Genomic DNA, 16,235 nt, shown 5'->3' with positions numbered 1-16,235 from the left:
TTGGAATCCCCTTTAATGTAAAGGATTTTAGTCCTCGCAGCTAGGGAAAATTAACCCCTGAACAATACCAAGGCTTCACCTAAGTTGCTAGAGGTTGATATAACATTTTCTGCATAGGCCAAAGTTAGCTTGTCATTGTGATTTCTTAGGACCCCATGTCCAACAACTAAACCACTACAAGAAGCTCCAACAAAATTTAATTTAAGCCAAGGATTTTGGGGAGCTATCCATTTAGTATCAAGTTTGAAAATTTTCTTAGAATTGTTAAATTTGAAGGAGTTAGGGAGGTTCCACTCTTGCCAACATACAATCCATGCATGAATGAGGATTGGTCAAAGTTTTCCATTTACTAATTAAAGAATTTTCCAAGAGTGTTTTCTAAGTAATGGCCATCACAATCTCAATATTACTAGCAATATCCTTAAAAAAATTGTTATTGTGTTCTTTCTAGATGCCCTAGAAAATGTGCGAGGATGGAATGAAATTCTAGATATGACAAATCAGAGGGTGGCTAGAGGGGGGCGATCCCAATTGTGTATAAACTGCTATAGATCATCTAGGAAGGTTAAGGGGATATTCAATTTGGAAAGGAACATGTGTCAAATAGTAGAGACAAAAGGGTAGTTGACCAAGAGGTGGATGGTAGTTTCCTTCTTATCCTTGTAGAGAATGCACCTAGTCCAAAGCTCCTTTGTCTAAGGTTGTCAATAGTCAATATTTTACCATGTAGAATGGTCAACCAAAATAAATTTATCTTGGGGATGAGATAAGAATCCCAAACCTTCCCCAAGCAAGTAAGTTCCTTCAAAGAGTCGATAAGAATGTAATGGGCCAACTTAATAGAGAACTCACTAGAATAGTTTCAATCCCAGATGAAGATGTCTTCTCTTTGAAATATGGGTATTATGATGTCCTTTAGCATTTCCTAGAGGTCCTCCATCAAGTGGAGGAGGTGGGGAGTGTCCCCTAAGCACTCAACAATCCTAACCCAAAATTTAATAGGAGAGATGTAGTCATTAACCATAGAAACAAAGAAATCCTTAATTTGCCTCATAATTTGACTGAATTGGCTTCTAATTAGTGGTTTATCACTCACCCATCTTTCCTCCCATAATTTGATCTTGTTTCATTACCAACATGCCATGTGAGCCCTTATTTCAGGATGTTGCAACTCTTAACAATATTATTTCAAAATTTGGAGCCTAGGGGAAGATCCTTCCTCATCAAAGAGGAAACAAAGGGGTCACTCTTAAGATATTTTTCTCTTATGATTCTGACCCAATCAACTAACCTGTAGGCCATCTTTTATCCAACCTTGGCAAGGAGGGCTTTGTTTAAATTTGTTCTCTTTTGTGTCCCTAACACATCTTGCAATTTGGGCTTACAAATCATGCCCCGATTGACTAGACTAAGTCTATCTTATTCCTCCGTGCCCTGCTAAAGGAAGTTCTCTAGATCTTCTCCAAGCTGTCAGCCATACTTTTAGAGATCATGAATAAGGATAGGAAGTACATTGGTATCACTTGAAGGGAGTCAACCATGAGTTGTAGTTCAAGGCATTGCTTTGAATTTTACTTCACCATCTCGCCAACTTCTTGTGAATCTATTCAAGGATGGATTTCTAGAATTATGTGGTAACCTCCTTTACCGTGAGTGGGAGACCTAGGTAATTATCATGAAGAGTTGTCTCTTGGTAGCCAATAATCAGAGCGATTTTTCTTTGAAGGCCAACTCAGTGTGCAAGAAGTAGATTTTACTTTTGTAGTAGTTCATTTGCTGGCCAGAGACTAAGACTACCCATGAGTTGCTTCCAATATTTGGCCTCAATGACCAATGAGACCCTGAAAAGAAGGGTGTCATCGACAAACTACTGCAGACCCTCTGAAGGAAGGGTGGTGACAACATGTATACCCTAAATTTTGTGTTCACTGATTAAGCAGGAGAAATTCTTAGTCATGAAATAAATTCTTAATGGTTATTGATTGAAATAAAAAATGTAATGACAAGTTGAGCTAAACTCAATGCAATAGTATATAGTCTAAGAAGTCTCATCTCATCTTAGATATAATTTGTGAAGAGCTTGCATTTTCTTCAATAAGGAGGTTTAAAGACACATCATTACGAAATACACCATTTTAAAGAAAATTAACACAACTTTTAAGAAAATTAGTAAATAATATAAGAGAGCTTAAAAGAACTTGCATATTCTGCAATAATAAGACAATGAAACAAAATGAGATTTTAATAAAGATATATGTAATTAATAGAAAATAAAATAACTTAAAATTGATAACATAGATGAGTTAATTAAAGATGTTAAAATTAAAAAATGGACCTAAATTATGAATGAAAATGTCATTAAAATCAATCATTCATTCAGCATCAACTAAAGAAGTTTGGGTCAATCAATTGAAAGAATAAAATGGAGGACTAGGAAAAGCTAGTGGATTAATGGTACATGAGGGGCCTCTTGGCCGGCAGGGAATGGGAATGGGGTGGGCTCCAAAGCCTCTTTTTCCGTAGGATATTTGTTTGATGATTCAGAGTTTATTCCCACAATCGGAAACCTCAGGCACGTGGCCTTAAAAGTAACATCTTTCGTGGCCCCACTAACCTTTTCAAGTCTTAAAATATTTGAAGGCCGCTTAGGACATGCCTGGTTTTTCCAAAACCGCCAACACGTTAGCAACATGCTCTATTTTGATCCCTGAAGCGACAAATCCTCATTTATCACTTTCTATCTTTAGTTTTGGAGGTTACCCAAATATGCATTTCAAAGAATAAGTTGAACTGAGAATTCAATCGAGGAAGAAATCCAAAATCCCATCTTCTTCATTTGGGCCACACATAAATGTATAGACAGTTTGCATGTCGAAATACCCTCAAGATTACCTGGTTTGGATTGTCCTACATGTTTAATCTTTCAACAATATCTTAATTTTGGAATCAACAATCATGAAGACTACTTGCAGAATGTACTGGAGAATATCTGAAGCACCACCCTCTCTGAAGCTAGCTGATTTCAGGTCTGGTTTTGAGTTTTGTGTCATTTGAAGTGAACTTTTAGTTCTTTTTGTGTATGCTATATGTCGAATTCAACTGTATTTTTTGGTAATTTTTCCAGAATTAATGTGTGTATATATTTGTTTGACTGGTGAAACTCCTTAAAGCGTTATAAATCTCGCATGGATATCAGCTATAGACATAGGATAATCAATGAGATGCAAGGGGCATGCACATGTTAGTTGTGACATTTTGTCGAGAGAATTCTAGGATTGACTCTATGAACAGTAAATTATTTGATGGCTTTTGTGCATGGTACTCAAAACGGTTAATCCTGCCTTGACCAGAGGATTCTAAACAGAATCTTCCTGTTTATCAAACGAAGCAATAGCAATCCAAGGCGCGCAGTTCCAAACAGTTAACACATGATATGATTAAAAAGGAAAAATTGAAGGGAATAACAATATATGGCCCTCAAAGCTCTATAAGCTCAAAATCTGAATTGAATTAGCTAAGGAGAACGAATCCTAATGCGTAGACTAAATTACATATTGGATTCTAAAATCTAAAAGTTGCAATGAATTTAGAATTGAACAGGAAGGTTAAATATGGGATTCTTAAAACTGGATAGCTTTCTGTCAGCATGGTTTTTGATGCTAGTATGATTGAGTTGATTCTAGATACTTACAAAGAGATCTCAATTTGACATAATGGTCACTCTTTTGTATTGTGTATACCATATATATAAAGGCTGGAAATGATTACAGGGAAGCTTCCTCAAAATAAAGATCTACATAGATACCTGTACAATTTGAATCTGCCACTAATTGACAAGAGCGCCATTGCACGATGCAACTATAAAAGGGACTCAAATCTACTGCACAGTTGCCCACGTTGTGCCCTCATCCGTATTATGTATATAAAGGTAACAAAGTATGCCAATAAAGCTTTTCAGGGAAGGAAGTTTACAGAAGAAAGATACACTTAACATATACAATAACCCATGACAATATGTCTTGTGTTTTAGAACATTCAAAGTCTTATCTGTCACTGTATATCATCATTAAAATATAATAATCCATGTGACTGTGTTACATCGTATGTATCACTCTAGTCTGTTGCTCTTGCTCTTGAAAAGTGCATTTGCCCATATGATAGATACAACATCATCACAAAATATATACTAATATTATTTACCTAAAAATGGCCGCAGGAAATTCTGTACATAATTTTAAATTCTTCCATTTGAATTTTGAACTGAAACCCTAGCCTTAGAGCCTGTAAGGTTTTGATTCTTACCAAAATTATAGTGAGCTATTTTCTTGTTCTATAAAAAAATTATATCTAGCACAAGAAACATCTGATCAAAATTTGATATTATTAAAATCTCTGTTAACTGAGGTTGCAGGTAATGGGTGTCTAATATTTTATCAAATTCCTAATCATCTGTATCAAATTACTAAGGAGGAGATGGTCTACCTCATACGGAATCCTTTTTTGTGCAGTTTCACTTCCTTTTAAATTTACTTCTTTGAAATGAATCTTACAATTCTTGCTATTGTTGGTTTACATTGGTTTTATTCTATCTTTTTCCTTAGGGTTAATGGCAAATGATTTTTATCTTTATTACTATCATATGTAGGTGAGAGCATTTTGCCATGTCCAGCTTGAAAGAAATGAACCAGAACGTTATTCTTAGTCACAAAATTGATGTGGTAAAAAGTCTTCACTTCAGTTCTGAAGAAATTAGGGCCAGCGGTGTTTTCCCAGGCCATTACTGAAGAAACAATTGTTCATCTCAGAAGCCAATGGAGACTCGGAATGGAAAGAACTGACTGGAAAAGAACAGAAAACAAGCCACAATGGAAGCAGGAAGAAAGATTAGTTTTCATGTGCTGACTGATGAAGATGAGTACTTTGAATCTCCACGCAATGATAATGTACAGAATGTTCGCTGTATCAGTACTAGTAGTTTTTGTGATTATGATGGGGATATCATCGATGATCAGGATATTGCTCTTTGTGGAACAGTCACAATAGATAATGAGCAGCTACTGTTTGATACAGATGCTGATGATGAAGATGAAGATACTGGTGATGATGGCAATACTGATAATGAGGACATAATTCACAATTGTGATGAATCCTCTATTTATGAGAAGTCTGAAAGTTCTGCCTTTAGTGGAGAGTCTCATGAATACTGTGAGAACACACAACATTTTCAGGATATACACACAGGAAAAATCAGTCTAAATTATATAACAACCGATGTGGATAGCCAGATAAAAGATGAAAGCATCACCTCTATGGAAAGGAAAAGAAGTCAAATAGACCCTCTGGAAGGTGATCTAAGTGACAGTGAGTTAGAAAGTATTTATGTGAATGTAGCCAATTGTTTGCCCCAAGATTGTTTCAGTCAAGAAATTCAACAGTATTTTGATCAATCACCAGAATTTCGTTTTAGATTACAATATCAAGTTCGTGTAGTTTTGCTTCATCCTCTTTTTATTCTGGGAGGCAGAAAACAATCTGCTTTTCTGCATATTTACAAAAAAATATTTAGAAAGAACTTTCTTTCCACTGGTTTTAGCTCAGTGAGAGACCTTTGCAAAGCAATGCCACATGTTGTGAATGGAAAGTTGCTTGATGAAAATAGTGAATTGTACCTAGTAGAGTCATCAAAAAATCTCAGAGTGGTAGCTGGAATAAGATCAGGACTAAGGCGCATTGTGTTCAATATAGTGCAGTCACATCCTCTGGGCATGTCGTCAGATAATTTTGAAGAGGAGATCTATAATGAAATTGGAAAGAACTTAACTGATGTTCTTACAGAACATGCATATACTAAACCAAAAGTTGAGTGGATGGTGCAGGACATGTTAGATATAGTGTTCTTTAAGTACTCCGAATCTGCTCAAACAATAGTGCTCAGTAATGATGCAGAGGATCCTGCCATGACAGATGGACTGTTGATAGGAATAAGTAATAGTAGTAGAAGACTTATTCGTGATGCTTCAGGAATGGAAGTAAGCAGTGTGTGTGCAGTAAGAGGAGCTCCTACAATAACAGATGAATATTATGACTATCATTTCACAGGGAAGAAAATAGAAGGTAAGCCTTGTTTGCCCTTTTTAGCAATCTATAATGAATAATCCAGTGTTACCCGGGGATGTGTTTCCAGAAAAAATTGACCTGTTCCCATTTCCGGGACTTCCTGGAAACTCGGAAACTTCCCAAAACCTTTCTCTTAGCTGTCCCATAAACTGTTGGATTACTAGTCTGTCTCACATATGCATGCAAATATTTATGCATGTGTATTCGTTGGAGACAGAAAGGGCATAGCTATGTACTCCACAAGTGTCTATGAATTGCCAAAAATTTCTTGCACCAGACAAGAAAAATGCAATGGTTGTAGTGTGTAATGATAATGAATATATGGAAAAAAACTGCCTGCTTACATTCTTAGTTAGGCTGGATAGCATATAGATTCCCATGGAGTAGTAACCAATCTTTACCTTTCAAATCAAATCCTTGTTTATAGATTTGTAATATTCCATTTGATTTTCTGACTGAAGCATGTGAGATTTAATTGTGGCAGGTAGTCTGTTGCACCCTGAAATCTATGAAACTGGAAAACCTATTCAAATTTTAAGTAATGATGGTACAGGTGATGGTATAAATTCCTGCAGTATTGCCCATCAAGCCAGAGATTTTTATGGACATAAATGTATGGAAACAACTGAGTGTCATGAAAAATCTATATCTTGTTCAGAGGAATATTTGTTACAAGTTAAGTTCTGTTTGAGACTGTTGCTTGCATGCTGGGATGGTGGAAATGGCATAGAAACCAGAAATTTGCAAGAAATATATGAAAGGACATTTGGAACAAATTTAAACCTAAAGAAGCTAGGTTTTACATCTATTGGAGAGCTAATCAGCTGCTGGTCAGATATTGCTTTCTCAAACAATACCAAGCCTGGTATTGTTTTTCTTCAGCCATCTATTGAAAACAAGCGTATTATGAAGACAGTGGCCATTGGACTTCGTGCATCAGTTTTCTCTGTGCTGTTAAACAGTTTTCCTGATGGAATGGATATTTCCACTTTTATAGAGTCTCTTACTCAGTGTTGTGGGAACTTTTTGGAAGTGCTCAAAGATAATGGCTATGTGTATGCTGACATATCAGAGATTAGTACATTTTTTGGAGTTGAAAAATATCATTCTGAGCAACATACCTCACAAAATGTCAGGTTATTTTTTCATGACATATCAGATTTTGTTCGCTTTGGATGTCAAGAAGATGGTTCACTGGTTGTTAAACTAAGAAGTGAAAGATTTCCCGTATTGGACTTTCTAGATAGTAGCATAGATGGTTTCCTACCTGATTTTGTCTTCGAAGAGAAGGTGTGTTCAATAGAAGAGAATGGATCTCTGCCTGCCCAGCATTCGCTAGAAGACCCAGTGAATAACTCAGAACAATATTTGCATAGTTATTTTGTTGAAATGAATGGCTATAAGCACGGTGTAGTACCCTCTGTTTTCTGTAGCTCTACCAAACCTTCCTTGCAAGAGTTGAAGCACCAATTCCGATTAATTTTAGGTTCTCCAGTGTATCTGAGTAATGGTATACACTGTCGGCAGTTTCCTTCCATATATGAGGAAAGAACTGGGAGAGCACTGTTCCTAGGGGAGCATAATGATGTGAAATCTCTTCTGTCTTTGATGCCTGAAGTTGTCCTCATCAACTCTACATCTGACAAGATCTTTCTTAAACGAACTAGACACAACAGTAGAATACTTTCAGTGGTAAAGTCTGGCATTAGGCAGGTCTTGTATTGGTGTTTACTGAAGAATTATGCCGGTATCTGGGACCAGCTGCTTGAAGGATGGTACACAGATTTTTCTGGTAACTCATTAGTAATGACTCTTTCTAAGCATGGTTATATGATATCCAGAAAGTCATATCTGGCATCAGTTTCTACTTTTTTGGAGGATATGAGTGATTTTGTTGTCCGCCATTCTAGAGAGGATGGATTATATGCTTTATCCAATAATTTGGAGGATCCCACTTCAACTGATGCCAGACTTCTTGGCATGTCACCATCAGATATTCAATATGACCCATTGCGTGAACACTTGCAGTCCTTTTATGATGAAGTAGATGGATTTCATGAGGCCAGCACTGATTTTTTGGATCCTCCTATAAGGAAAGCTGTCAACAAAAATAAAATTGATGATTCCGATGGGCAGGGAGAATTTTTCAAGCATGGTCATGAGCATTCATCTTCCAGGGCATGTTTGAATATGGAAGGAAGGAAAAAAATTACCATGTCAAATGCTGACGAGAAGGATAATTATGAGTGTGATGAAAATGAACCTCCATCAGTGACTAGCACTGCAAGAGGAAATTTCTACAGGAGTGCATATGAGTTGGAGAATGAAGATGAAATTGGATTTAATCACTAGAATATGAATTGGAGAATAAGAAATCAAATCTCTCTGCTGAGCTGAACCTGGAAATATGGAAAGAAAGAACAATTTAAACCGCTAGAATTGTAAAACTAGATCATATCCTTGAATTAGGGTGGGGTGTTTGCTCTACAATCTTTTACTGAAGAGCACAGTTCAAACTCTTGGTCAGCAGACAATTACAGATTTCTTACAGTACAATGGGTACAATATCTCTCAAATTTATCACAGGTTATGTAATTCAAACCAGGGGTTTCTGCACAACTCGCCTGGCTGTTGTTAAAAAAAGGGGTCTCTATGTTCACATTTCCTATTCTTTCACTTCAAGAAATGAAGTCTTGTAATATTCATAATACATTTTATTTAACTTCTTATGGGAATGCAGGCCTTCTATTCCGTGTATTTTTTGCTAGGCATGGGGAGTCCTTGTTATTTGGGGTCAAGACATGAATAGAGTTTGTTGTAAATACTAGATTGTTTTATGGACTAAAATGTACAAAGTTCTTGTGCTTGTGTGGGAACCTGAATGGAGTTAAAATATGTAAAGAGCTTTTGCCTGTGTACGAACCTATTCGATGTAAAGTTGCTGCCAAGTTCTGAAACTATGTTGGATGTCTGTTTGGACTACACTGGGCATGAATTGTCATGCATAAAATGTTGACTGTTCACATTTGTTAGTCATTAACGCATAAATTTGACTGCTCATTTTAATGGATGTTTAAATCATCCATACGGTATTCCTATTGTTATCTAGTCATGTATCAGCAAGCCTAGGTAGTTGGGAAGAGCGTGGGTATAATTTCCTGTTTGTATACCACAAATATCCTGAAATCACATAGGGGTAGTGCTGACGAGATAAGATGCTTGGATAGACATCAGATGAAGTCTTAAGCACAATTTTCTCAGTTGATTCTTCTTTGTTTTGTAAGTCAAAAAGTAAATCCTTTGATTATTGTAATGCAGCATCATTATCATAGTCTTCGAGTAGGGTTGGCTAGTATTAGATAGGAATAGCCTTTGAGTTTCCCTAAATTTTGACATTCTGAGGCAAGAACGCACCGTCCAACAATGTTTAGTTTAGTTGGATCAGTCTGCTATTAGACTTTTCTTTGTACGAAATCCTTAGGGGCTGTACTCATAAAATGGGCCCAAGAGAATGAAGGGACCTAGTAAAATTTTCTATAATCTGTTATCTGTCGAAGGCCATTTTCTCATTTATATTGCCATCTCTCACAACATACCGTTTTATTGCAAAAGGTAGCTCTGTGATGATATTTTATGTGACAGTTTTTGTGGCTTGCTTCTTTTGCTGTGGATTAAATCTTTTTTGATAATTGCCAACTCTATAGTTAGCTGAGAAACCAAATATTGCATACAGAGAAGGAATTGTTAATTGATATTCCAGGAGATCAATTGTAACCATGTCATTCTCTTGATATGCAGGAAGGTATTCTGACTGTTAAGTAACAAGGATCACTTCCAAATTTTCTAACATGGCCATTGTAATTAATGTCTTCCAAATGCAGATTTGGATCTCATATAAATATGAGAAGAGGAGACATGTCACTATAGTTAATCATCATTAGTTAATAAATAACTATATGTATAACTCACCTTTAAGTATATATGTAATATTAATATATTGACCATATATTTAATATATTATTATAATAATATATAATGTATACTATAAATATTATATTGTATATATAATATGTATGTTATATATAAGATATTTATCTTAAAGATAATTTACCATCAACGAGGTATCTCATGATAAAATCAATCCGACGGAAGCTACAACCTTAACAACAAGGTCATGTCCCATAGAGACACGACTCTACATGGCTAAAGGCTACGTAGGGTCATGTCCCTATTTGATCACAGTCGGTGTATAAGAAAACACAATTAGTTTTCTTCTCAATCGACAACCATGTGGTGGTAAAACAATTACATTCAGGAATTCCATAACATAATAGTCTCTTCTGATTATAAGAGCTTGATTAATTAAGTGAATATATATATACATATATATATATATATATATATATATATATATATATATATATATGAGACATAAAACAATGTTCATATAAATCATGAATACAAATACTCAATGTAATGAGTATATCACTTTGACTGATGCTATACTTCAACACTCCCTCTTAGCAAGGGAAAAGTGACAAAATATTTTATGAGATATCAGTATAAAGGATATCTGTACACAACATATTCTCTAATTTTAACACTCTAAAATAGTGACTTTTCAAGTAACTACAATCACAATGTTATGAACACTATCATAACATATATTATGATCTCTAATTGTTAGAAACAATATCTAGAGTAATCTTAATGCTTTCGTTATCAATGACTTTTGGCGTATTCGGAACAAAATTGTCACAATAATAGGTCTATCATTTGCAAGATCGTCATCTTACAAAGATTACCTTCAATCTATTCATTATCATGATTTCCAACACTCTGGAACAACAATTTAATGAAGTCTATCATGATATTAGGCCTACCATTTATAAGGTTGTCATCTTATAATGGTTACCTTTTGTTTATATATGTCAATGAAAAATCATCACCTTTCATTACATATCATATGTGAAATAGTAACCACCATGAACCCAGTCAGAGGGTGGTGCAAAGGCTTTCGCCTCAATTTTCTCTCACACAGAAGAATGCATTGCAAGGAATTTCACTTAGAACTTCTTCTCATAGAGAAAATATCATTTACAAAGGATTGCATCGCAAAATTTTTCCCTCTGAACATTGATCCTAGGAAATCAAGTCCTCTAGTTACTTCCTTAGAAATTCTCTTCACCAAAGGATGCTTGTCAAACTCACTTTGAATCAATTGTCTAATTTTCTGACGATAATTCATCACTTTCTGTAATGTCCCATTTTTTTTTTTTTTTGGGAGGAATTAATTATAAAGTTATCAATTAAAAAATATATATTACAAAGTAACTTTATAAATTAAATTAAAAAAGCTTCTAGAGATTGCTGGAAGAAACGGAGAAAAATTAAAAAGGGAGGCCGACCTATCAGGGAAAAAAGAATAAATAGGCATTGAGGGCTCATTGTCTATCATCGAGACTTATTATTGATTTGCAATTGGCCATTGAGAATGAAAACTCTCAATTGGTACGCAATTTTGAGGGTGTGAGAGATCACCTGAATTATTGCAGCTGTGGGAAGGATATTTCAGTCCTTTCATTTGTACTTAATTATTGATTTGGAGTTTCAGTTGGAGTTGCACTTTCACCATATCATCTTCAACAGTCAGTCTCCAGTATTTGATCAATCCAGGTTCTTCTTTTCAATCTGTGGTTGCAACAAGTTCTCAATTGTATACAACCAGTTAGGGTTTCTCTGTAATGTGCTATGTTATAATGTTTTGGTGCTGAAATTTGCTATATCATTTGTAAAAACATTTGGTTTTCATTGAATGAATACATTGGCACTATTATTTCTTTTATTTCAGCAATATATTTTAACAGTGTGTTAAATTTAGAGTTTGTTTAGTGGCCTATTGGTACAGGTCATTACAGTGGTATCAGAGCGGTTTCCTACCAGCCTGATAGGGTTACCCAGCCACCATTTAATTTAGTTTACAAAGGAACCAGCATAACTAAGAATATGGCCGAGAGAAATTCTCCAAGCCCATCCAAAAGTGTGCGAGATGATGAGACTTTACAGCAACAGGAGAGGCTTCTACAGTCAATAGAGGCAAGTACAGAGGCAATGATGGTTATGATGCAACATTTGATTGGGGAAAATAGGAGAAATAATCATGATCAGGATGACAGAAGCATATCAGGATCACAAAATAGGACACGGTCTGGAACAATTGATAGACCCACACGTCCTACATTTAGAGAAGAAACTCCAACACACACACCTGATGCTATGGTAACAAATATTGTAGATGAAATCTGACAAGCGAGGAATGAGTGGGATTCATTACCAGAATATGTACAGGATGGATGGACATTTGACAGGTACCTGAACTATAGAGCTGCCAGGCAGAAGCAAGTAGATAAACACAGTGAGTTGCAACAGGTCACCAACAAGTTGGTATTACCCACATTTGATGGCAGTGGAAAAATGACTGCTCGTGCTTGGATTCATAAGGTGGATACTTTTCTATCTCTGAAGACTATGACAGAAATTGAAGCACTTCACTTTACACTTAGATGGGGCAGCACATGATTGGTGGACACATGGCATGATCACATTGCAACACAATCAGGTAACCACTTATCAGGAGTTTGTGGATAGATTGATAGAAAGGTTTGATAAAAAAAATCCTGAAGTTTATTTTCGGGAGTTAGCCCAGTTGAGACAGTCAGGAGGCTTAGAACAATTTATCAATGACTTCCAAAAGCTTGCAGTGATGGTGCCTGACATTTCAGAAAGGAGGCTAGTCATTTTATTCACATAGGGATTAACTGAACCACTCAAGGGGTGGGTAAAGGCCTTTGATCCTCCTACATTACAGGAAACCATGAAGAAAGCCCACAGTATGGAACTTGCAGCTCCAGCAAACCGGTTTAGTTCAAAGGGTTCTTCATCATTTAGAGATAACAAAGGGGAATTCAGCAAGGGTAAAGAGAAGGTTAGTGACTCAAAAGACAAGCTAGTTGCACCTTGAGATAAGGAAACACTTAATGACTTGCGTAGGAAGAAGCTATGCTTCTTTTGCAAAGGTCCCTATGAGTTTGGTCATGATTGTCCTATGAAGCCTAAGGGGAAGGCTAACCGGGTGATGTGGGCTTATTATGAAGGTTCAGATTCAGACATCTCAGAGCACCATGATGAGGATCCTGATGAGGTAGAGGGTGAACAAGAGGTAGATAGTGCTGAGAAAAAAGAGGCTCCAGAGATACATTTACAAGAGGCACGTCTGTCTAGTATTCAAAGAGAGGGATCTTTCAGATTTCGAGGAGTCTTGGCAAAACAAAAGATTATTACTCTGTTGGATATAGGTGCCACGCATAATTTCATTGATGCATGATTTGTGGAGAGGTGTGGACTCATTATTGAGGAGTTTGAGGGACTAAGAGTTAAGGTAGCTGATGGATATACTCTTCATTGTGATAGGATGGTGCGAGATCTACCTTTGCACCTAAACAACTATGAGTTTAAGGCGGACTATCATGTGGTCAACATGGGTGACATGGACATAGTACTTGGGATGCAATGGCTACATTCTTTGAAGGAGGTTACCCTGAGATTGGAGGATATGGAGATATGATTCGTAGTGGATAGCAGGACTCATGTGCTGAAGGCTATCCGTAATGGTGATGTTAGGACTATCTCATTTAGGCGGTTGGAGAGATTAGCCAGGCATAATAATATAGAATGGGCAACAATATGTGCCTTGATGCCTACCTAGGGGGAGCAACATAAGACTGAATATCATCCAGATATTCAAAAATTGAGAATCAAGTATGGGAAGGTATTCAGTGAGATTCCACCAGGCAGGCCACCAGACAGAGGTATTGAGCACATTATCGAGTTGGAGGAAGGTGCTAAGCCTATCATGATCACACCATATCGGCACCCAAAATGACTCAAAGATGAGATCAAGAGGACCATCAACGAGTTGCTAGCAATGGGACACATTAGACCAAGTAAGTCACCTTTTGCATCTTCTATTGTTTTGGTAAAAAAGAAGGATGGAACTCTACGAATGTGTATTGATTATAGGGTGTTGAATAAGAGAACTATAAAGAACAAGTATCCCATCCCACGCATCAATGAGCTGATAGACGAATTGCATGGGGCTTGTTATTTCACAAAAATTGATTTGAGATCAGGCTATCACCAGATCAGAGTTCGAGAGCAGGATATTGAATTTTTTTTTTTTAGATGTCATTACGGTCATTTTGAGTTTGTAGTCATGCCTTTTGGTTTGACTAATGCACCTGCCACTTTTTAGTCCACTATGAACAAGGTCTTCCACCATCAGTTGAGGAAATTTGTGCTAGTGTTCTTTGATGATAGTTTGATCTATAGCAGGACATGGCAAGAACATTTAAAGCACTTGGAGACAGTATTAAGCATTTTACAGAGTGAGTCCTTGTATGCCAAGGAGTCCAAATGTGATTTGGGGATGACAGAATTGTTGTATCTTGGACACATCATTAGTGCAGAAGGAGTGCGAATGGATCCTGAAAAGATCCATGCTATTGTTGATTGGCCACCACCAGAGAACCTTACATAGTTAAGAGGGTTCCTTGGTCTATGTGGATTCTATCACAGGTTTGTTAGTGGCTACTCACGACATGTAGCGCCCATGAAAGATTTGCTGAAGAAAGGGGCATTTGTGTGGACTCGGGAGGCACATGAGTGTTTTAGTTAGTTCAAAGAAATAATGACTACATGCCCAGTATTAGCATTGCCTGATTTCATGAAGCCATTTGAGCTTCAATGTGATGCTTCTGGAGAGGGAGTTGGTATTTTACTCATGTAGGACAAGCATCCTATAGCTTATGAGAGTAGGAAACTTAGAGGGGCTGAGAGGTCATTCAACATATATGATAAGGAGATGCTGGCCATCATGCATGCCTTGGCCAAATTCAGACAGTATCTTGTGGGTAGCAAATTTTGTATTAAAACTGATCATAATAGTTTGAAGCACTTTTTCGGACAGCGGGACCTGAATGATTGTCAGCAGAAGTGGGTGAGTAAGTTACAGGCATATGATTTTGATATCACATATGTTAAGGGGACACAAAATATTGTTGCAGATGCTTTATCCCGTAGGCCACACCTCACTTCTATGATTCAGATATCAAAGGATTGGCGACACTTGATTGTAGCAGAATATGCCAAAGACACATGGGCCTCTTCTATAGTGGAGGGGACAACAATCGACACCAGATACACTCTCATAGATGATTTGATCATTTCCAAGAACATGATTTACTTAGTCCCAAGATCGAAAGTGAAGCAGTTGATTTTGAGAGCATTCCATAATTCACCTACAGGAGGCCATCCTGGGTATTTCAAGACTTACAGATTAGTACGGGAATGATTCACTTGGAAGTGACTTAAGGTTGAATTTTGGCAGTATGTGCGTGAGTGTCATGTTTTCCAGTAGAAAAAATAAGAGCACACTTATCCAGTAGGGCTCCTACAACCACTTCCTATTCTTGAGAGGAAGTGGGAGTGCATCTCTATGGATTTTATTACGAGCTTGCCTAGGGCTCATGGGCGTGATTGTAGCTATGTGGTGGTGGATAAGTTGAAAAAATATGCTCACTTCTTCCCTATCACTACTACATACTCAGCAACTCAGGTGGCAGAGGTCTTCTTCAGGGAGATTTTTAGATTACACAGGTTACCTCAGAGCATTGTGAGTGACAGGGACAGCCACTTCATGAGTCACTTTTGGCAGGAGATATTTCGGTTGTCTGGCATTGAGCTTACACCTAGTACCAGTTATCACCCACAGACTGATGGTCAAATAGAGATTGTAAACAAATGGGTGAGAGGGTATTTGAGGAATTATGTGGCAGATCAACAGCGAGCTTGGGTCAGATGGATATATCTTTGTAAGTATTGTTACAATACTACATATCATATGACTATACAACTGACACCTTTCATGGCACTTTATGGTTATGAGGCACCTAGTTTCTTAGATTTGTTGTTGGGAGATAGTCGAGTACCCCGTGTAGGTGAACTATTACAGGAAAGTAAGGATATAGTTGCTACTCTCAAAAACAACATTGCTAGAGCTC

The 16,235-nt window shown here is 36.9% G+C and overlaps 1 protein-coding gene across 1 annotated transcript; it reads left to right on the top strand.

The window, feature by feature from the left end:
* Nucleotides 1–2,656: 2,656 nt before the first annotated feature.
* Nucleotides 2,657–8,874, top strand: LOC149543779 (uncharacterized). The gene is made up of 3 exons (XM_089798462.1): nt 2,657–3,026; nt 4,646–6,114; nt 6,602–8,874. The coding sequence occupies exons 2-3, from the start codon at nt 4,866–4,868 to the stop codon at nt 8,467–8,469; spliced, it is 3,117 nt and encodes a 1,038-aa protein (XP_089654588.1). The 5' UTR covers nt 2,657–3,026; nt 4,646–4,865; the 3' UTR covers nt 8,470–8,874.
* The last annotated feature ends 7,361 nt before the right edge of the window (nt 8,875–16,235 follow it).

Source organism: Cupressus sempervirens, chromosome 8 (genome assembly GCF_028749045.1).
Source record: "Cupressus sempervirens isolate cs-2001-9-10 chromosome 8, ASM2874904v1, whole genome shotgun sequence".
NCBI classification, from domain to species: domain Eukaryota; kingdom Viridiplantae; phylum Streptophyta; class Pinopsida; order Cupressales; family Cupressaceae; genus Cupressus; species Cupressus sempervirens.
Note: the sequence above shows the minus strand (reverse complement) of the source record. Positions and strands in the feature narration are given on the sequence as shown.